At 63.2% G+C, this 21909-nt stretch overlaps 7 protein-coding genes across 7 annotated transcripts; all 7 read left to right on the forward strand.

Moving 5' to 3' along the window:
- Window positions 1-684: 684 nt before the first annotated feature.
- On the forward strand, window positions 685-1734 carry LDBPK_030590 (kinase-like protein; the record flags this gene model as incomplete). The annotated part of the gene is made up of 1 exon (XM_003857976.1): window positions 685-1734. One exon carries the CDS (start codon window positions 685-687, stop codon window positions 1732-1734), a length of 1050 nt encoding a protein of 349 aa, XP_003858024.1.
- Window positions 1735-2593: 859 nt separating this feature from the next.
- LDBPK_030600 (MP99, putative) lies at window positions 2594-4621 on the forward strand (the record flags this gene model as incomplete). The annotated part of the gene is made up of 1 exon (XM_003857977.1): window positions 2594-4621. The coding sequence occupies one exon, from the start codon at window positions 2594-2596 to the stop codon at window positions 4619-4621; it is 2028 nt and encodes a 675-aa protein (XP_003858025.1).
- A 1612-nt stretch (window positions 4622-6233) lies between these two features.
- LDBPK_030610 (hypothetical protein, conserved) lies at window positions 6234-7211 on the forward strand (the record flags this gene model as incomplete). The annotated part of the gene is made up of 1 exon (XM_003857978.1): window positions 6234-7211. The coding sequence occupies one exon, from the start codon at window positions 6234-6236 to the stop codon at window positions 7209-7211; it is 978 nt and encodes a 325-aa protein (XP_003858026.1).
- Window positions 7212-7952: 741 nt separating this feature from the next.
- Window positions 7953-9776, forward strand: LDBPK_030620 (hypothetical protein, conserved; the record flags this gene model as incomplete). The annotated part of the gene is made up of 1 exon (XM_003857979.1): window positions 7953-9776. The coding sequence occupies one exon, from the start codon at window positions 7953-7955 to the stop codon at window positions 9774-9776; it is 1824 nt and encodes a 607-aa protein (XP_003858027.1).
- Window positions 9777-12212: 2436 nt separating this feature from the next.
- Window positions 12213-14882, forward strand: LDBPK_030630 (hypothetical protein; the record flags this gene model as incomplete). Its single annotated transcript, XM_003857980.1, has 1 exon — window positions 12213-14882. The coding sequence occupies one exon, from the start codon at window positions 12213-12215 to the stop codon at window positions 14880-14882; it is 2670 nt and encodes an 889-aa protein (XP_003858028.1).
- Window positions 14883-16465: 1583 nt separating this feature from the next.
- On the forward strand, window positions 16466-18862 carry LDBPK_030640 (hypothetical protein, conserved; the record flags this gene model as incomplete). The annotated part of the gene is made up of 1 exon (XM_003857981.1): window positions 16466-18862. One exon carries the CDS (start codon window positions 16466-16468, stop codon window positions 18860-18862), a length of 2397 nt encoding a protein of 798 aa, XP_003858029.1.
- A 999-nt stretch (window positions 18863-19861) lies between these two features.
- On the forward strand, window positions 19862-21562 carry LDBPK_030650 (hypothetical protein, conserved; the record flags this gene model as incomplete). The annotated part of the gene is made up of 1 exon (XM_003857982.1): window positions 19862-21562. One exon carries the CDS (start codon window positions 19862-19864, stop codon window positions 21560-21562), a length of 1701 nt encoding a protein of 566 aa, XP_003858030.1.
- Window positions 21563-21909: the final 347 nt, after the last annotated feature.

Below are 21909 nucleotides of genomic sequence, written 5' to 3' on the forward strand. Positions count from 1 at the left end.
GTGAGGTCCCGGGCGGCGTGGTGTCGGAGTGGTCTGCGACAGTGAGCACGTCTGTGCCATCCACATGATGGGGGAGCGGCTATGAGCTGGGTGGGTGGAGTTCGAGGCAGAGGCGGTGCCGAGAGGACGCTGGGGCGGTCGACGAGCGGTAACGCGCGCGTCTACGGCTGCTTGGCACCACGCGATGGGGTGCTGTGGGGCAGGGCCGGGTGGCTCGCGCGGCGTTTGAGCTCCTGCTGGGATGTATGGCAGCGAGACGGTGTGGGCATGGAAACCATCTTGCGTGCGGCGCTTCTCCACTCACCACCACCTCCTCCCTTCCTCCCCGCTTCTCGCGCTAGCAGACCCAGAGGCAGCGGTCGTAGAAGCGCTGCACCCCAGCACACACACACACACACACACACACACACACACCACCTGCTGGTTGCATCTTGCAAGCGAAGATTCCTCTCTCTCTCTCTGCCGTGTTACTCCGTCGACACCCCATCCACCCACCCACCCCAAAGCCTTCTTTCAGAGGCACCTTGTGTGCCGTGCTGTCGCCTATCCACTCGGGCTCTCGCGGTCCCTCTTCGCTTCTCCTCCCACCCCACGCCACCCGTCGCTGTGAGAGCGAGAGGTGCGGGCCACGCAACGCGGCACCCATCTATATAGTCACGCGCGGTGCATGGCGCCGTAGAAGCAATGATAAACCATGTCCCTCGCCCACACATCCACCAGCGGATCTCGGTGGAGGACATCATGAAGGGCAACCGCCGCGCCCTGGCCAAGGCCATCACCCTTGCCGAGAGCTCCAACCCTGCCGACTCCATTCGCCTGGGCAACCTGCTCCGCGAGGTTCACCAGATGGCGACGCTGCGCACCGTGCCGCGCTTCGCGCTCTCTGGCAGCCCCGGTTCCGGTAAGTCAAGCCTCCTGGACACACTCGGATACTACCTGTGCGAGAAGAAGAGCATGCGCGTTGGCGTTCTGGCTGTCGACCCATCCTCTACCATCACGCACGGCAGCATCCTCGGTGACAAGACCCGCATGGAGAAGCTTGGCACGCACCTGAACTCGTACATCCGTCCATCGCCATCCGGTGGGCACCTCGGCGGCGTCACCTCGCGTGCATGGGAGGTGCTGGAGATCTTCGAGGCCGCGAGCTTCGACGTCGTCTTTGTCGAGACCGTCGGCGTTGGCCAGAGCGAGACACAGTGCAAGGACCTCACGGATATGATGATCCTCCTCGTGCCGCCCGCCAGCGGGGATGAGCTTCAGGGCATCAAGAAAGGCGTCGTCGAGGTGGCGGACATGGTCGTTGTCACGAAAAACGATGGCAGACGCAAGCCCCTGGTGCAGCAGACCACGTCCGCCTACGCCCGCGCCGTCATGTACACGGAGAAAAAGCAGGGCTTCGAGAAGCCGGTCATCGCCGTCTCCGCCGAGGAAGGGACGAACGTGCCGGAGCTGTGGGAGGCGATGATGCAGATGTGGAACACACGCCTCGAGAGCGGCCAGGTCGCTCACCTGCGCCGCGCCCAATCGACGAAGCACTTCTACAACTACTTCGAGATGGAGCTTCTGGCGAAGGCGCGGCGGATGGCGAACCTGGAGATGCAGAACATGGCGCACCGCGTCTGGGAACACGAGATGACACCGCGCGAGGCGGGCGACATCATGGTGCTGCGCACGTTGCGGGAGCACTTGGCAGCGGAAGCGGCCGTGCAGCATGGCGCTGGAACAATGGCGTGAGGGGAGAGCGAGCCGAGCGTGACTGGAAGGTAGAGAGCGAGGTGAACCGTCGTGGGAGGCACAAGGAGGAGAGAGAGAGAGAGACGCAACGGTAGATAAACTGGCTGATCGGGGTGCACACCCACACACACACACACACACACACAGGGGAGAGCGTAAGCAGCAACTCAGCTGCACTCTACCACCACTCTCCTGGCCCCCTCCCCTCCCCCACCCCTTATCCTCTCGCCTCTTGCGGCTCCGTGAAGGAGGTGTTGGTGTGGAGGGATGGAGGCCTGGAGAGCGGTGGTAGAGGAGCGGTCGATGAAGCGCTGTCTTCACCGAAGGGACCGTAGTGCGGCACGCGAGCGCACCTCTTTCCGAGTCGGGGGAGGGGATATCAGCCTTTGCGGTGCACCACTGCATCACCCACGCCACGCTTTCTTGGATAACCGCCACGACGGTGCACCGTCACGGCCGCCCTTCTTCTTCTGCCTCTGCTCTGTCCGTCGTGTCGCCTCTATTCCAGTGCCGCGCGGATGTGGGATGAGGCACGCATGCGTGCACCACGCGCACTCCACCACCACCTCTCTCTCTGTCTCTCGTCTCTGCGTGATCGTACTCTGTTCCCCATCGGTGCCGTTGTGGGTGTGTCCTTCTTTTCCGTTGTTGGCAACGTGGTGATCTTCACATCCTGCACGCACACGCGCGCGCGCACACACACACATGTGTGCGTACGTGTAGGTACGTGTCTACCTCTGAGGAGCATCCGGCTTGTGGGCGCTGTCGAATACCTCCTCCAGCCCCTCTCCTGCGCTGCACCCACTCTACAGACCCACACACACACACACACACACAAGGATACATCTCCTTCGACATCATGTACGCCGTGACACGGTACTTGTGCCACATCGCCGGCGTAGGCGGCAGCGGTGGCATGGGGGGTATCAGCAGCACCGGCACCAGCAGCAGTGGTGGTGATCTACGCGGTCCCGCAATCAGCTATCGCAACTCCCTCCAACTCGCCGACGCCTTTCAGCCGGTGCAGCACCGCAATCAGTGGCCCTTCGATCACGTGCTCATCGACGTCTCCTTCTTCGCCAACTCCCTCGGCTACCTCACACGCGACCTGGTCGGCCACGAACGCGACTGCGAAACGGTGAAGAATGTCCATCGACAGCTGCAGACCGTCATCCTGCGCCGCCTCCAGCCGCGCAAGAGCCTCGCATTCCTGCTAGACGGCAGCGAGCCGCTCTGGATGCTCGAGCATCGACGCCTCTTCCCTGGCCGACGGTACGACTCCAGGGTATATCGCAGCTGTGCCTCGCCGATGCCCTACCTGCTGGAAGAGAAACTCCGCGGCACGGCCATGGAGCAGCGCACCCCGCCCTCGGAGGCCGTCATCAGCGGTCCAGCCACCCCCGGACTGGCAGAGGGCAAGATGAGCGCTTATCTGCTGGACCTTGCAACTCGCATTCTCCGGCCTCCGACGTTCCCACCGCTCCTCGACGCCACGGTCACGGCGAAGGACACAGTCTGCCTGGTCGGCGGGCCCGAGCTCGCTTGGTTGGCTGTTGGTATGACGCCGTTTCGCAACATCACAAGCGTAACGCTGCAGCAGGGAGAACTGAAGAGCTGCTCGCTGCAGGAATCGATGGTATGGATGCGGCTGGATCACCTGCTGAGGGCGGCGCCAGAGCAGGTGAACGGCGACGGTGGCGCGGCGTTGGCGCTGCAGCGGCGCCTGGCCGCTGTCCGTACGGATCTAGTTCTACTCTACCTTCTGGCCAATGGTCATCCCACTACAGGGCTGCCGCAGGTGCTGGCTACGCCGTTCGCGGACGTGCTGGACGCGTACGTGGACATGGAGAAGGAACAGCACAGCGCCGCAGCGCCGAGCCCGCCGCAGAACGTCCGGCGCCTTCGCAGCGTATTATTCGACGAAGAGCCCGTTACAGGCACTCACCTTGAGCAGCCAGGGCTGCGACTGCGCTTAGTGTCCCTGCAGCAGCTGCTCGTGCGCATCGTGCGGGCGTTGTCCGGAGCCCACGTTGGTCTGCCGGCCGGCAACCGCCCCACCCCCCACGCGGCCACGCTGCTGGAGATGACGCTGCAGACACACGGGCTGCTCTGCGGTGGCGGCGTTCCGTCTCAAGCGTGGAGCCCCACGCCCGATCCGGCAGATGGCTCGAGTGGCGGCAGCAGCACCGCCGCCTTGAACGGCACCGTGCTCCTGGACAAGTTCCCGAGGCTGTCTGCGGAGATGCTCCTACAGCACGTGACTTACCTCCTCAGCCGCGGAGCGAAGCAGCGAACGGCGAACTCGGCTGACGGTGCCGGCGAGGGCAGCGACAGCATCTACCTGAGCCCACAGCGCACACGGCACTTTGGGCTGACCGGCGTCGAGACGCTCCTCCTCAGCGCCACGCGGGCGGAGCAGGTGAACCAAGTATTGCCCTTGTACGTTCGCGGCCACACCCTTCCTGACGAGGTGGCGTCGGACATCACGCAGACGCGCAACATCCACGAGGCCGTACGCAAGACGCAGCGGGTGCTCAGTCGCGTGCTGCAGCAGGCCAGTCAGGAACTGGCCAGTCGATCTGGTAGTGGCACCGCCGCGGTCGATGATGCTGGCCACAACGGTCCGCACCCTGCTCTCGCTCACCTTCCGTCGCACTTGTTCGTGCGCACCGCCGGTGCTCGCGGGCCGCCGCCGGGGTGGAAGTACTACGGCGTGCACCTTGGCATCAAGGCAGAGGCCATGAACGTGCGGTACAGCCTCAACGCATCTGACACGGCGACGCTGCACCTCATCGATAGCAACGGTAGCAGCAACAGCGGTGACGTCATCGCGGCTGCAGGGGGCGAGGTTGGTGCGGAGTCCACCCGCAGCGGCATGGCCGACTGATGGGCGTCGATGCCGTGCTCCGCCTTCCCCACCTCCGCAGAGAAAACGGAAGCAGCGCCAGCGGCAGGATCGCTGCGCATCTTGGCGTGGAACACGCAGCTCAGTCGCCACAGCGGAGCGCCGACGCGACTGGGACGGGAAGGCATCGACTGGTGCTCTCCAACGCGGTATGCAGCAGCAGCACCAGCAGCACACCGCGAAGTGGGGGCCCCTACGCACAAGGCTTTCGCGTGTGCTGCCTGGTGACTTTAGCGGAGTGCCCAGCCAAGCTCTACAATCTCCCCAGCGGGTTCGAGTGCAAGGACGCGTGGGCGGTGATGAGGCCGAACCTCCAGCTACCGTCCGCCACAGCAGAGGAGCGCGGCTACACCACCGATGGCACCGCAAACGCGTACGCGCAGAAACACACTGACCCGAAGCTCTACGGCCGCCCTCATCGGGCACTCCTCGCGTCGACGCAGCTGCCGTCCAACGTGGACGGGGAAGGGGGGTGCACACACAGGTGGGCAATCCTTCCGAGGAGCATCCCCGACAGCCCCTTCCGCTCCGGTCACTCTCGCGTGTTGGTCGAGTTTCGGATGCGGTGCGAAACGCCGGAGAAAACAAAGCCATCCCCCTCCCACCCCAACGGCCCCTGGTGATGAGGATGTGCACGATGGAATGGGATGGGATGACGGGTGTAAGGGAGGAGGAGGAGGAGGAGGAGGAGGAGGGGAGGGGTTATCGAATCCGTAGTCGGGCTGCATGGCGAGAGGAGGCGCGGGGTTGTTCAAGTCGCTGGCGCGTGACCCACACGCGAACACACAGGCACGCATGTGCCTATGCGCGCTCTGGCGATGCTTCCCTGTGTGTGTGTGTGTATTCCTCTGGGCAACTTGTCTAACCGGTGGACGGAAGGGTGCGGGCCAGCAGCGCTGCGTCCGGCGCGAGGTAATGGTTGACTGATGTGGGTGGTGCTGTGTAGTCTCACCCACAGACTTATGTGGCGTGCGGCAGTGTTGGTGTCTGTGTTGTTACTCACAGGCTTTCGCTGACGGCTGAACAGAGGCGCGCACACCGACAGACCCGGCGCGGAAGGCAGTGTACGGATTGTGGCCCACTAGAGGAGCGGGGGAAAAAAACGAGGAGGGGCGTTGTGAGGTGGTAAAAGGAACGGCACAGACTAGGCGAGATGCGGGCGGTGGTGGATTCGACGCTACAGACGGAGTTAACGGTTGGCTCATCGGATGATACGTGCGTCAGGTATTTGGGTGTGAGTGCGTGTGCGTGTGTGCTGGAGCCCTCACGAGCTGCCGCCCTCCCCCCTCCTACATCTCTCTCTATTCCTCTTCCTGCTCTCTGCCACGCACTGCTCACACATGCAGTGGCTTCCCCGCTTGGACGTCCTCCTTGTCCCTCTTCTTGATCTCCCTCTCGTCTCCTCTCACCCTAGCCCACCTTTCCTGCTCACCGTCTTCACTACCATAACCACACCTCCACAGCAGCCCTCCTCTTGTGTGTAGCGGCGGCGCATCGTAAAAGCGTCTGCGAGAGACGAATAGAGCTTCGGTAAGACGACACTCGTCCGCGTGCGCAGCAACACACACGCACGCACGCATACTCATCACCAGGCATGTCATTCCGCTACACGAACCATCTCGTGGCAACCCTGAAGCACCGCCTCTTCCTCGAAGCGGCGCATCGGCAGCTGGTTCGCCAAACCTTCACCGGCGTCTGCAATGGTATTGAGGTAACCTGCACCGCGTACGGCTCCGTGGTGGGGCTACGGATGCTTGATCGCGCGGTCTGGGAGCCGCACTACCAGGTCGCGGCAGACAACGAGTCCGAGGCAGCAGCAGCAACACCAACAGCACCAGCCGCCGTCTCTCCATCGCGCCCCTCGTCATCGTCGTCCTCCTCCTCCACCGCGAGCGGTAAGACGGGGATCGACCTGGTAAAGCTGTCCGCCAGCATCCAGGCTGCCACGTGGCAAGCGATACAGAAAGTGCGAGCCGCGAAGGAGGAAGCACACAGCCGCTCGCTTCGCCGCAACCCACAGCTGCTCGCGGAGGCGAGGCTGCGCGACTGGTATGAGCAAGACGCCAACACGCTGCACCCGCGGCCCTTTGATGGCCTGAAGAACCTCGAGGCAACGGAGTGGATGCAGGCAGTGCGCTTCGGCGTGCCGCAGCCGGCGCGCTACCGGCGCCCCGATGCGGCACTCAAAGACGCGGGGGAAGGTGGCGATGGCGCGCACACGGACCAGAAGCCCCGCAAGACGATCACGGTGCTACGGGACGAAGACTGCGACCCCGCCAACATCCCGATCGGCTCCGTCCATCCGCTCTTCGCACCCGGTCTGCTGCAGCTCGAGGTGGACCCTAAGGTTGCAACGAACGGCGGCAGCCGCGTTGATGAGTTGTTTGTGCTGAGCGAGCAGCGGAAGGAGATGCGCCGTGACGAGGAGGCCTTCTGGGAGCGTGTCGAGCTCATCCGCCGCAGCCAACTTGCCACGATCCCGAAGGGTGCCGTGAAGCGTGGCTACGCAGACATGGCTGATACGGTGCAGGACAGCATCGACGAGAAGGTGCAGCTGCGCTTTACACAGTGAGAAAAGGCGTGGTCGGTGAGCTTTTCGGTGCGCTCCGTCAGCCAGTGATGTCGATGCCTCTGTGCATATATATATATATATATATATATGCGTGTGTGTGTGTGTGTGCGCGCCCGCGTACGTGAGGAGGACTAAAGGGTGTCAACGTGTCTCTGTGTGTGTTGCGGAGAGCAGGATATCGCATGAGAAATGAAGTCCGTCCGTGGCTCGTAAAGGACACCAAGGGGGGCTCTCTTCACGCCGCTTCCCCCACCCCCATTCCCGTCGTGAAATCCCCTGCGCTGCGGCGGTGTTTTCTGGATTCTCGTCCGCATCTTTCGAACATCCTCTCTCTCCTGAACAATCGACATCATTACACCCGCCCGCCCCCCCCGCACACACACACACACACATACACGCGTCGCCGACATCGAGGCGGCTTCGTCAGTGTGCAGCCTCGCTATTTCTGCAGATCTGGTGTGGAAAGAAGTAAAGGGCGGGGTGCTACGGACAACACGGACTCGGCCAGCGCCTGCCAACGCCCTCGCTGCGTCATTGGCGGCGAACTTGTTTCCGCCGTTGCGTTGTTTGGAGAGGGGGAGAGGGAGAGGAGAGAGGAGAGAGGCTGTGCTCGACACGCATCATCGGCGGCGGACGAGAGAGCGCACGCCACTCTTGGTTGCTCTACCACCCCCCTCCCCGCTTTTCTCTTCGCGCGCCCTTACGGGCTTCCCCCGCCCCCCACCACCACCACCGCCTGCCATGCTGCGCCGAACGCTTCGCTGCTGCGCGGATGTGCGACACACAAGTGTACCGTCCTTCATGCAGCACCCGGTCGAGATGGCCTTCTACTTCCCACGCTTCCACCCCGACACGCACGTCAACGCGGCAGGTATACCGGAGCTGATCGACGCCGTCGGGCTAATGACGCGGCATTCGCGGCCATCTCGTGCGGAGAGCACTGCGTTCACCTCTACTTCGGCCGCGGAGAGCGCCATGTCGCGTGCGCTACCGCCGACTCGGTGGACGACGACCGTCTCAGCGACCGCGCAGCCCACGACGGATGCCGCCGTGGCCGAGGCGCAGAAAGACAACGCGAAGAGTCTCTTGCTGCTGGAGCGCGGCATCGACATCCTCAACAGCGTCGGCGGGGTGCGCAACCCCACGGTGGCGAACCTTCTCCGCCCCCTCTACGCCGCCCGCTTCGAGATGCTCAACGGCAGCGAGCACCTGCCCCGCTCTGAGTATGCGAAGCGCATGCACGTGCCCAAGGCCATCCTCCAGCAAGCCGCTCCGCTGCTCTACTACGACGCCTGGGACAAGTCTGATGTGCAGCAGCTTGACACGTCCTGTGTTTTGGTTGGCCACTTCATGAAGGCGTTCTGCGCGCTGCATCCGCGTCCCTTCCACCCCGTAGCCGCTCCCGCTACCAGTGGTGGCGCCGGTTCCTCCCAAACGTCGTCGACGACGACGACGGCCAGCAGCAGCAGCAATGCCACATCATCATCTTCGGCACAATCCCCACCCAAAGGTGCACTTGGCCCGGCTGAGTGGAAGATGGCTGTCGGTGACGACGGAGAGGGTGCATACCTGACCCTGTCCATTGTCCAAGACCGCGTGGAAGAGCTGCTGCGCCTCGCCACCGCGGCGTACGACAAGCACGGCAGCACGCGCCCGGAGCTGCGCTGGCTGCGGCCGAAGCTGCTGGTTTTGAAGGGACTGCTCACCATTCCGCTCACGGGGCACCTCCTCCACGCACAGCGGTGCATCGAAGAGGCGGCCAACTACGTCGACGCTCTCACGAAGCGCAAGAATCTGCTGCTCGACGGGCTGAAGGAGCGCACGCATGAGCCGGAACTCGGGCTCTACATGCTGCTGCAGGCGGAGATCGCCGCCCGCGTCTTTGACTGGGATGTGGCGCCTGGCCAGGTCGATGGTGATGTGGTGAATATGTTCACGGACGCCGCGGGCTACTACGCCGACCCGCCAAACACAACGCTAGATGGAGACGCCATCATGTCGGAGAGCAAGCTCGCGGAGCAGCGGTTCGAGGTGGAGGCGTACACGTGCTGTCTGCGCAGCTACGCAGCCTTCTTGCTCGGCGCGCCGCGACCTAAGGCGACGACCACGCGCGACTCACCGGTGTTTCTCGCAAAGCAGCTCTTCTCGCTGAACCCGCTGCTCACCGTGGCGACATCGTCCTCGCTTATCTTCAGTGATGTGCGGAACGTGTCGGAGTTGCCGCTGGACATGTGCCGTCGCCGCACCGGCGAGGCCCTCGATCGAGCCCTCAAGCTCAATCGCATGCTTTACCCCGACTTCCGCCAGAACGCACCCGCGGCGTCGACGCTCATGACGATGGCATGCATGTACGCGGACACGCGCGACTACCTGTACGCCACAGGGCTCTTCGAGTCGGCGAACAAGGCCGTGACGTACAACTTCGGCGACACCTCGCTCGAGCACGTCTTCCTGCAGAAGTTACGCTATGAGTTTCTCGCGGGTGTGGGGTCGGAGCAGGAGGCGAAGACCGCATCGCACGAGGTGGTGCACCTGCTCAAGCGCATGGACGCGCTGCCATGCTGATTTGCACCATCATCAGGACCACTAATGCGGTCGGCTGTTGTCGCGGCGCAACGGTGAGATCGATGGGCCGGAGAGGAGAGGGGGGAAGGAATGAGGGAGGGAGCCAGAGAAGTCTCACCTGCCCTCCCCTCTCCCTCACTCCCTCCTGTCCTCTGCTCTTCCAGGTGGATTTCTCCTTCGCTTTTTCTCTGGTGGCCGCAGGCACCACCACCTCTCTCTCTCTCGCTCTCTGTGCGTGCGGGGGAGCCAGGCAGCCCACCCACCCACCCATCCCCTATCCCTGCCAATGCCGAACCGCTTCTGGCGGCTACAGAGGGGGGGGGTGAGGTCCCGGGCGGCGTGGTGTCGGAGTGGTCTGCGACAGTGAGCACGTCTGTGCCATCCACATGATGGGGGAGCGGCTATGAGCTGGGTGGGTGGAGTTCGAGGCAGAGGCGGTGCCGAGAGGACTCTGGGGCGGTCGACGAGCGGTAACGCGCGCGTCTACGGCTGCTTGGCACCACGCGATGGGGTGCTGTGGGGCAGGGCCGGGTGGCTCGCGCGGCGTTTGAGCTCCTGGTGGGATGTATGGCAGCGAGACGGTATGGACGCACCGCGGACGAAAACAAGATGAGAGTTTATCACACACACATGCACGCGCAGGTGTGGTGGCGGTGATGTTGGGCCGCTGTGGAAGTCAAGGCTTTTTCGTCGTTGCGCGCCTCGCCCGTCCTCTTGCGAGTAGGTGTTGTTGTCTGAACGTCGATGGTATTGACGCTTCCTCCTCCCTCTGACGAGTCGAGGGCGGCAGCACCCGTGAGGCTCTGCGAATGGTCAGCGGGGGGAGGGGGGAGAGGGCGAAGTAGAGAGAGATTGGGGAGAGGAGGGCGGGTGGGTGCTGCTGGCTTTCCAGTGGTGAGTGAGAGGGGGAATGCTGGCGCGCACGCACAGGTTCGTGTGGGAGTCGTTTGTTGATGCCGGTGACGTTTTGGGGGCGTGGCAGGGGGAGGAGGCGCATTTAGGCCGTGACGTCTTCCTGCGTCCCCCCCCCCCACGACGTCTGGTGCTACTCTGGGCATAGTGAAGGGTGGTGGCTTGATGCCGATGATGGTGCGGTTACACGTGGTGGCGGCTCGTTACTGTGGAGGGGGGGGGTGCACACGCGCGCGCGTCGCAGATGATTCACTTCGCGCTCTAAGAACCGAACGGAAACAAAGAAAACGAGTAAAACGGGAAGAACGATAGACGCCGACAGTGGTGAAGGCGACGTTGTACGTTGTGGGGCATGCGTGGGATAGGTGGAGGGGGTGGGGCGTACTGGCCAACGTCGGTGCGAGTGAGCGAATGGGCGTCTCCCCCAACCCTTCCGCCGTGGTCGCGCTACACAATACCTCTTTGAGTACGGATGCGCTTGTCCCCGTGTAGGGCACTCATAAAACGCACCCGTCGATATGAACCTCTCCCTCCCGCCGACACCGGCATGCGCACGCACTGCTTCTACTAGGCTTCCGCCCACTTACCCACCGACCTACTTCTCTGTCTCGCTCCCTCTCGTCGGCTCACTGCCGCACACCGCACACGCACACATACCCGCGAGCAGCAACCCCCTTCTGCCGCCTCTCCCACGCCCCCGCACACGTTCTTGCACGCTCATCTCTACGTCGCCCACTCTTTGATAACTGAACCCCCCCCCTTCTGCTTCCTTCCCCTCCGCTGCTACGCGTGCCTCTGCATCCTGTGTGTTTGCTGGTTGTTTGGAGATCCCACCCCCGCCACTGAACCCCGCCCCGACACACACACACACACACCACCACCACCATCCTGTCTTGCATCCGAACGCCACGACTCACCTGCATTCGTCCTCACCACGGCACACGCTTACGCGACGCTGAGGTAGGGGGAGGTCATTGATCAGGCGGCGAAAGGGTTTGCACACGCCTGCGCGGGTGTTGTAGCCGCACCTTCAGAGGTCCCGCATGCAGAGCGAAACACAGAGTGGCTGCTCTACACCCTCTCCTCTCCTCATCCGTTTATTTTCTCTTGTGTGTTTGCCGGCCTGACGCTGTCTGCGTGTGCGTGCTCTTCGTTTTTGTTGCTGCGCTGCGCTGCTCTCTCTCTCTCTCCCCCTCACGCCTCTTCGTCTATCCATCCATCTACCTGCCGGCCGGCCGGCCTGCCTGTCTCCGTGTGCGTGGCATTACCAGGCGCACGCACGCACAGAGGACGGAGAACGAGACGACAACGTCTATCAACGTGACGTAAACGGAATACCTCGACTGTGTGTGTGTGGAGGGGGGGCACCGCGCCCATCTGCGTGCCCCCGCCCCTCCCTCCCGCTGTCGGTGTTCACTTTGGGACGGCGGGTTAGAGCGCATAAAACTCATCACTACCATCTTGCTTGCGTGCCCTACTTTCCACGCGTTGCTCTTTTTTGTTGTTGTTGTTGTTGTTCTCGTGATGGCCACTATGGCGGTGATGGACGCATCGTTGCCGAAGACGACGACCGCGATGACGAACGCGTGCCAGGGCTTCTCTGCGCCGTTGCCCCATCCTACCGCCGTCTCCCCCCCATCCCCCTGCCAGCAACTTTCGACGCCAACTAACACTCTCACCCGTCAACTCCATCAAGATGGATCACCGCAGCCGAAGCAGTACTGGGAACGTCGTCGCCACTCCAGCTCCTCTCTCGCGGCGTCACCTTTAGCTTCGTCGGCCTCCTCCACATCGCATGCTTCTCACACGGATGCGTACGAGGCGGCGGTGGCAGCGGAGACGCGGCGCACGGACGTGGGTGGCTCCCTGCTTCAGCAGCCGAGCTCTCTGCCGTTATGCACGGTGAAGTCGTACGGCACCGCGTCGGACATCAGCGACGACGGCTCGCGCAGCTCCTTGAGCGCTGTGGTGGCGGTGCACACACCGACCGATACCTTCGACGTGATGACGACGCAGACAGTAGGCTACAGAACGCCAAGCACCCGCGCCGAAGTCCAACCGGGTCAGCTCGAGCACCACGCGCAGCACCTGCAGCAGAGGCAAGGGCAAGTCAGGTCCAGCTACGCGGTCGAGTTCTCGGCGTACGCTCCGCACGGCTTCACTCTTTTGGATGGCAAGGCACACATGGTTGGTGGGGTCGGGCAGAGCGAGTCGGCGCCGCTCGCCAGAGGCACGCCGCAGGAGCCGCTGGCGCCGGAAGGAGGCGCCAATGTTGGCGCAGCACCGGCTGAGACCGAACGGCCCGCCATCCCCGCCGCTGGCGGCAACAGCCCTGCGCCAGCCTTTCTGTCGAGAAGCGCGCAGTCGCCAACGGGGCCGCCGCCGACGTTTGTGGAGCTCGTGGTGCGGCGTATGGAGAGCACATCACTCCTGCAGTTTCTGTGGGTGGTGCTGCTCATGGTCATGCTGCTGGTGGGCAACGCGTTTCAGGTGATCTTCCTCAACTTCTGGATCCACCAGTTTCCTACGAAGCTGAAGCCGCAGATCGCGCCGGCGTCCTCGTCTTCCGCGAGCAGTGGCAGCGGCAGCGGCAGCGGGGGGCACGCGAAAGCCCTCGCGAGCAGCTACACCACCTTCGTCATCTCTGCCGTACTGTTCCCCGCCTTCTTCGTTGTGCTCTTCATCACGTACGCACTGTGGCGGCGACCGAACCTGCGCTTCACTCGCGAGTGGGCTGGATGGCGGCTGCTGTTCGGTATTGGGGCCATGGACGCGTTGAACAGTGCCTTGGCCATCTACGCCGCCGCCAACACGCCGGAAGTGCTTCAGGCGCTGTTCGTCTCCCTCGTCCCCATCTACTCTGCCATCTTCACCAAGTGGTTGCTGAAGGACCCGCGCGACTACGCCAACCCGTACGTCGTGGTAAGCTTCGTTCTGATCGCGACCGGTGTAGCGCTTGCCTCACTGTTCAACTACGTCGTGGCGCACCATCACCACACGGAGGACAGCAGCGGAAGTGGTCACGCCGGGGTGAAGGAGCTCTTGCTCGCCATCTTTTCGGGCGGATCATCGTCATCACTATCTCCCGTGGCGCTGGACCGCCGACTGTGGTGCTTCATCTTCTTTCTCTCCGTCCCGCCAACGGTGCTGATGAACGTGTGGCAGACCATGTACATGATTCGGTACACAAGCAACGATCAGCTGATGGTCTACCTTGCCGAGCACGCAGATGAGGCGGAATACGAAGAAAGCGACGATAATGTGGCTGCGGGTGCTCCGGGGCAGAGCACGCCGTTGCTGGACGGCGCCAGAGACAGTCACGGCGACGCGCATCATTGCGCCTCCCCGGCGGCGGGAGAAGCGGTGGAGCGGGTGCCGCTGCAGCCCTCGGCCGTCTCCGCGTCTAGGTCCTTGCCGGATGGGTGGGCGCACCGGCAGCACCGCCCGCGCATCCCGCACGGCGAGCACCTCCTGCACGGCGAGGATGCAAGCGTCAAGCTCGTCATGCTGACCTCCGACACGACTATCCAAGCTATCCTTGCCTTTGTGTTGATGCCGATGGACGCCCTGCCATGGTTCGGCGGCAGTCACTCGATCCGCGAAGTCGTGCAGAACCTCGACGACGGCATCGACTGTGTGCTGCACTGCCCCCGCAACATGCGTTACTGCATCTTGTACAGCACAGGCTTTGTACTCGTGTACATCGCCTCGGCCTACCTCAACCGCTACAGTGTGACCCTCTGCTCCATGGTCAGCCAGCTCTCCGGCCCCATCACGGCCCTCGTTCTCATCGCCTTTCCCACCCTGAACATGACCGACGACGCCTCACCGTGGTACGTGAGCGTCTTCGCCATCTTCCTGCTGTCCTGCGGCACCGTCCTGTACGTCTACTGGGATGAAATGACGGTGGAGGAGAAGGCAGTCGGCGAGATGCAGCTGAAGTGGGCAATGATGCAGGAGCAGTCGCCCCGACACGCGCCGTCGTCGGCAGAGGGCCAGCGGTACCACGAAGTCGACAGCGACGTCAATGGCAGCAGTCTCGCCACACTGCAGGCCGGCGTGTCGCAGCCGCAGCACCAGCATCGCCATGCGCGATCGCGGCGCTACCGCCGTCGTCGACAGTCCGATTACGCTGTCGTGGTCGACCAAGACGCGTCGGATGCCTCGGCCAGCGGACAACCGCACCGCCACTGATAGAACAGAAGGCATCGCCCACCCACCCACCCCTCACCCCTCCTCTCTCCTCCGACGGCTGACAAGCGTTGTGGCAACATGCGTGTGGGTAGTGCGTTGGCTTGTTTAGAGGGCGCCAGAGGTGGGCCTGCGCGTAGTGTGTGCTCCTGCTCTTCCGTTCTCTCCAGTTGTGGGCGCCGGCGCCGGCGTCATCGTCGCTAATGGGACTTGTCGATCGTGTTGGCAGTGGTGGTGGTGGAAGAATAGGCCAATGCTGAGAAGATGGGAAGGTTGTGGATATCAGTGGTGTGTGTGTGTGTGTGTACCAGAACGACACACACACACAGAAACTTCATCTCCATCGCTCGCCCGCCAATATGCTGCTTGAAGTTTCTGTGTGCATGTGTTTTGTGTCGCCGCGTTGGGGCGTGTCTCTGCGGGTGCACACACTCCATGAAAGCCCCGTAGATCCCCCACACCCACAGGAGGAAAGCAGAAGTCGAGGGACACACGAAGTATGGCGCGTGCTGCTGAGCGCATCATCGCCGTCCAACACCACCACTCGCCCTTCTTCTCTGCCGGTCCTCCTTTCTTCCACGGCTATCTGCCCAACGGTAATGCGGTCGGTCACTCTCATCGAGCTCGTAGACACGCATGTACACTTCACTTCGGCAGTGCTCGCGTCTTGTTCGCTGTTGTTGTTGCCAAAGGGGTTTTGGGTCATGCCCTGAGGACGGGCTGCTTGGAGGACGCGAGGGGAGGGGGAGCTCTTCATCATCACGTGTCTTTGATCCGCACGAACACATACACACAGAGAGAGATACGCGCACAGATGCGCTGGAGCACCCCGCGTCACCTAAAAGGCGGCCTTCCGCATGCACAACGCGTTTCGCAGCGCCTCTCCTTTTACTCCCCTCATCATCGTTCATGCCGCCACCTTTTCTGGACATCAGCTGTGGCACATCGCTGATGTGTGTACATGTGTGTGTGTGTGTGTGTGTGTGTGTGCCTGAGCGCTGATCGTATCTGACGGTGGTGACGACGCGACTATCATCGAAACCAAAAATGAGCTGCCGTGGCCTTCAAGAGCCTCACCGATTGGAAGCCTCAACGCCGTGTGCTCGCCCTCAACTCCCTCTCTGCTTCTGTCCCCTTGACAGCCGCGAGGCACGCTTTCCCGCCTCCTCTAATCGCTTGTGGACCCCTCGCCCACACCTCACACGCATCTGCCTCGCGTTGAGGCGTGGGCCTCTGACGACCACGTTGTGGGCCGAACCACCAGCCCAAAAACCACGCACAAATCGCCCAGCTTCCGGAGGTGCTCCCCTCCTTCCCGGGCATCATGCGCCTGTGCGCACCGCTGTGTCCACCCCACAAAAGAAAACGATGCCTCTCCCTCCCTCCACTCCCCTGCCTCCCCCCGCGTCCGCGGCGTAACCTCCGCACAGAGCCCCCTCGTCTTCGTTCATCTGTGTGATCCTGCACGCTCTCTGCTTACCTCTCTCTCTCTCTGTTGAGCTCTGCGACCTGCACCTCTCTGCGTGGCGTTCCTCTCCGTTGCGGACGCCTATGTGTGCGTGTGCACTCCTCCCTCCCCTCTCAGCATGTCCCCTATCCACAAAAAGCACATGGAAGTGCTCGGGCTGGGTGTGAAGGGCACGGCTGGTGACGCGAGCAACACCCACCGCCCCGCTGGCGCGCTATCGCGGGAAGAGGAGCAGCTGCCGCGGGAGTCATCCCTCACCAGCGGCGCCACGGCGGCGGCGGCGGCAGCCGCTGCAGCGTCCGGGGACGTGCGTCATGGCCCTCTCCCCGAAGAAGACGACCTGAGCAACGCCACCATTGTCCTCGCAGCCGCTGCCGAAACAACAACGACGAGGACGCCGATCTTTTGCAGCAGCCTTCGCAGGTTCTCCGACCCCCTGGCGTCTTTGCCGCTCCGCCACCTGCTCCTCAGGGGGTCCAGTTTTGCATCCCCCCTAACGATCACGTCGGTTTGCCTGGAGCCGTGCCGTACACCTGGCGCGGAGGAGACGGCGGCGGCAGCAGCGACTCGGATGACAGCGCGCAGCACGGCACCCGCCACTCAGCACGACCCTGCCGGCTCTATCGACATGGCCTTCGCCTCCAGGGTCCGCGCCGCGCCGTTGTCGCCGGTGACGGTACCGGCGCCCGCACACGATGCGGGCAACGACTACGTCACTCTTATCCGCTCGCTGCCGAGCCGCACCGCCTCCGTCGTCATGCCCTCCCTGTGCGCCTTCTGCGAGCGGCTGTGCAAGATGTCGTTCAAGCAGATTCTGTGGATTATCCTCCTCGTCGCCCTCGTCATGGTCGGCAACTTCATGCAGATCGTGATGCTGAACTTCTGGCTCATCTCCTTCCCCTCCGATGGGACGCCTGGCAACTACACCGCCTTCGCCGTGCCGGGCATCTTCTTCGCCGTTCTCTTTGTGCTCCTCCTCGGCGCCTACACCGCGATCTGGCGGCCGTCGCTGCGCTTCGCCAGGCACGCGCACGGCTGGGTGATCCTCATCGGTGTCGGTTTCTGCGACGCCTTCAACAGCTGGATGGCCACGTACGCCGCGTCGTACACCTCCGAGGTGCTGCAGGCGCTCTTTTCGAACCTCTGCCCCCTCTACGCCGTATTCCTCTGCAAGTGGATCCTGCACGACACGCGCCGCTACGCCAACGTCTACATCGTCTCCGTCTTTGTGCTCACCATATGCGGCATCCTCGCCGCCTCGCTCTACGGCCTCATCAAGGACCACAACATGGGCGAGGGCAAGTGGTGGATCCTCATCTTCTTTCTCTCCATGCCGTTTCGCGTGCTCATGAACGTGTGGCAGTCCCTGTACATGATCGTCTACACCCACGACCCGAACTTCGTCCTGTGGCTGCGCATGCGGCTGGCGACCGCGGAGGAGGCCGCCGAACCGGTTTCCGCCGCGGTGAGGGGCAGCAACGATGTCACGCCCGACACCTCCGACACATTTTTCCGGGGTGGTGCCGACGTGGTCGCTGGCCCCGCCTCGCCTCTGGACGTCGACTGTGCAAAGGCGGCGTCATCGATCGCGCGCTACGACGGCCGCGCGTTGATGGGTGGACTCGAGGACGAGGAGGACGGCAAGGAAGAGCTGCGCGGCGCAAGACCTGCCAGGCACGCCAAGACGAAGATAGCAAACTCGGTGAAGCCCAACTCCATAGATGCCAACGACGATGATGCTGTGGGGGACAGCACGGAGGCGCATGAGCCGGTGACAAGCGACAGCTCCGATGGCGCTGCTGGTGGTGTTGTTGCCACCGCCCCTGCAGCATCGCCAGGCGAGCCCGCTACGAGTCTCGTGAACGTGCATGGTGCGGTGTATAGCCTGAGTGGTGTTGAGGACGGTGAATACTTGCGTCCGACCGCGACTGGCGCGCCGCCGCTGCCGACGCAGACCATGTTCACGGTGCGCTACAACCAAGGTGAGGACACCATCGTCAAGCTCGTCATGCTGGCGGGTGAGACGGTGATACAGCTGTGCTTCACGTTGTGCCTGCTCCCGGCGGACGCGCTGCCGTGGTGGGGCAACAGCGAAACGGTCAGCGCGACGTTGGACAACTTCGCCGAGGGCATCCGCTGTGTCTTTACAATCCGAGACAACTTCCTCTACTGCTTCCTGTACACGCTCGGCTTCGTCTTCACGTACGTCGGGTGCGCCTACCTGAACCACTATAGCGCCGCCCTGTGCTCCATCGTTACCCAGCTCTCCTCGCCCGTCACAGCGCTCATGCTCGTCATTGTGCCGAGCTGGAACGTGCAGGTGGACGGCGACTCCCCCTGGTACTACAACATGATCGCCATCTTCTTCCTGTGTGTCGCAGCTCTCATCTACGTCATGTGGGAAGAGATGACGGATGACGAGAAGGTGCAAGCGGAGTACGAGCTGAAGATGAAGGAGCTGCGCGTGCGTCCGTCGTCGCACGAGGCGCCACATCACGTTACGATACAGGGGTGAGATGGCGCGCAGACCTGTACGGGTGCGTGAGTGGTGAGGGGTAAAGTGATTCTCGGCGCGCCCACGAGTATGTATGTGCCGGTGTGTTCAGAGAAGTTCTCTCTCTCTATATATATATATATGTGAGCCAAGCGATCCAGTGGAAGGGTGCGTGTGCGTCGACGGAGGGCAGGAGAGGTGTTGAAACCCCCTGCTGGTGTTCGAGAGTGTGGGTGTCGTTATGTAAGAAGCATGTGTCCGGTGACTGTGTGTGTGTTTTTTTTTTGGGGGGTGAGCGAGCGTAGGCGCGCATCGCCCCCTTCTCTTTTCGTTGCTTGTCCCATCCACCGGAGCGCTCTCCTCCTCCTCCTCCTCCTCCTCCCTCCCTCCCTCTCCCTCGCCCTTAAGGAGAGCGATGCCGTCCCCAGACACACGCACGCAACATGCCGCCATACCCATCCGACGAACAAACCTAATAAGAAGGTGTAGCAGGGGGAGGGGGGAGGGCTGAGCAGTAGCACCCGATGGAGCGTCTTCTGGCGACGGCGAGGCGAGCAAAACGTCGGAAGGTGGCCAGTGGGGGTGGAGGTGGAGCGGTCACGGAGCACACCGCTCGCCACGTCGTGAAGGGTGCTTGCACGCTCGCCTCTGTGTGGCCTCTTACAGACGCGTCCTCTCCACCTCCTCTTATGCGTGTGCTTTAGTGTACGCGTGTGTATGTGTCTCGTGTGCACGGGCGCGGGCCATGTGGGCGCGCATCGGCAGACTGGGTCTCCCTCCTACAAGACCTGTTCGCTCTGTCCTAGAAGACGGCGAAAAACGGCGTGCGTGCGTGTTTCGTCGATGTCGCCATCAACTTCAGCGGCACACGCTGGCCGTGGTGCGTATGTCCACGCAAGCCTGCTCTTACCGCGGTGGTCACGCGCTGCTGCTACTCGCTCCTCTCTGTCTTCTCTCCTCACTGGCACATGTGCCTACACACCGAGTGCGGCCAAGCCGATCCCCCCTCCCTCAGCTCCGATGCGCGGGAAGGGGCACAAGCGTCTCGCCGCACGGTCCTTCCAGCAGTGGCAGAAGCTCCACTACAATGCACTGTGCGACCGTCAGATGCCCACGCCGTTGCACGCGACGTTGCGACTCCCCGTACGTCGTGTGGCGCACCCGCCGTCGTCATGTCCGTCAGCGCCGGCGTCTGTGGATGTCCAGCTGGCGACGAACAGCAGCGCGGTGCTGCAGTGGTGGCAGCGCGAGTACGACCCTTTTCTTCTTGGGTGCGACGCTAGTGCACAAAGGACGGCCGGCCCAACGCCGCCAGCGACGACCGCGACGCATGTACTGGCCAGCACGCGCGTCAGTGCCCACGTTGGCCCGCCAGCACCGCCGCTGGGCTACCCCGATTACATCGCGATAGAGGCAAGGCAGCACACGGAAGGTGTCCTGCGGGGCGAGACGTACGCCTACCACCACGCAGCGGCGGTAGGGACTGTCCCGGCGCCGCCACCGGGTGCGGCGTACCCTTCACCAGTGAAGTGGATCCAGCAGCCATTGCTGGACGGCTTCGTCGCGCAGCGCCTCACTGCCCACACCGGTGTGACGACCGGCTCGCTTCTCGATACCCGGCGTACGGCGATGGCACTCGGTCGTCAGCTGCCGCCCGTTGAATTATCGCCGTTCTACGCGGCCAGTGCGTTGCTGGATCGGTGGTGCCTTTTCGGCGAGGCGGCAGCAGTCGTGCCGTCCATGCCGGCGTCATCAGGCGCCACCTTGGATGGGACACAGCAGCCGCACGATGCGGCCGCGCATCACCTCCGCATCGCAGAGCTGGCGCTCGGGGCGGGGCTTCTGTCAAACTACCGCGCCGTGTGGCTGAACGGCGCCGTGCTCTCGCACCCCGGCACAGGCCGCTCTGTCCTTGTTGTCGGTCCCCGACGCAGCGGGAAGACTACGCTGGCGTTGCACTGCCTTTCGGCGGCTGCGATCCAGGCGTCCAGCAGCGCGAGCGGCGACGGCGGTGTGCGGCTGACGGCGGTGGAACACTTCTTCCTCGCATCTGGCATGCCTGTTCGACGCATGCTAGACCCTGCCAGCGCGCGGCTCGCATCACCGACCATCTTCGCGTGCTCACTGCCGCACCACATCACCGTGGGCCTTGGCGCTGTGTTGGGCACCCTGCGGCCGAACCCTGGCTTGGCAGCCGCCGTGGAGCTCCCGCCCTTTCTCCAGTGCGAGGCCGGCCTACGCGCTTTCCTGCGCAACACCGACGGTGTGCTGTGGAACATGAGCAAGACGTACCGCGTGCGACTCGAAGACACCTACAGAGCATCCTCGCCTGACACCAGCACGCAGTGGGACCCCGTCGTCATAAACACCCTGGCAGGCGTAGTGCTGCTCGACTGGAACGTGGAGGAGCTCGCCAGCACGTCGCCGACGCCGGTGCGCAACGCGGTTCGCAAGATCCCACTGCACGACGGCGGCGTGGAAGAGCTCCTGAAGCGGGCACACGACTACATGTTTCACGGGCATCATCTCCTGCGCACGGTCTACGACGCACCGCAGGACGCACCCGCACGGCTCGCAGGCGCTCTTACAGATGAGTGGGACACGGCGCAGCCCCAGTCCCTCGCTGACGGCACCGCGCCAGCCCTGCACTGCATCGAAGGTTCTGTTAACTTCGACCTCGCCACGCAACTTATCATGAGCCTCCTCAGCGAACGTGCGTGAAAGAGCCCCCACCCACTCCCTCTCCCCCAGCGGCCCGCGACAGGCACACACACACACACACACACACACGCACGCGCACGTGACCTCCACTAATCACCGCAACGTTCAACACCAAAAACAACACAGCAGTGAAAAGCGCGCCCACCAGCCAGCCAAACAACGCCATCGACCCGGGCCGCTTTTGGGCCCGCCCGCCCACCGCACATGCCAAAGAGCCGGCGAAACACAGAACCCGGCACGCCCCGAGAGCCCCGCACAGGCGGCGCGCAGGAAAAGGGCAACGCTGGCAACTATTTCCCCCCCCCCCAAAACCCCCACCCCCCCCCCCCCCCTCACCCCCCCCCCCC

Source organism: Leishmania donovani, chromosome 3 (genome assembly GCF_000227135.1).
Source record: "Leishmania donovani BPK282A1 complete genome, chromosome 3".
In the NCBI taxonomy this organism is placed as follows: Eukaryota; Euglenozoa; class Kinetoplastea; order Trypanosomatida; family Trypanosomatidae; genus Leishmania; species Leishmania donovani.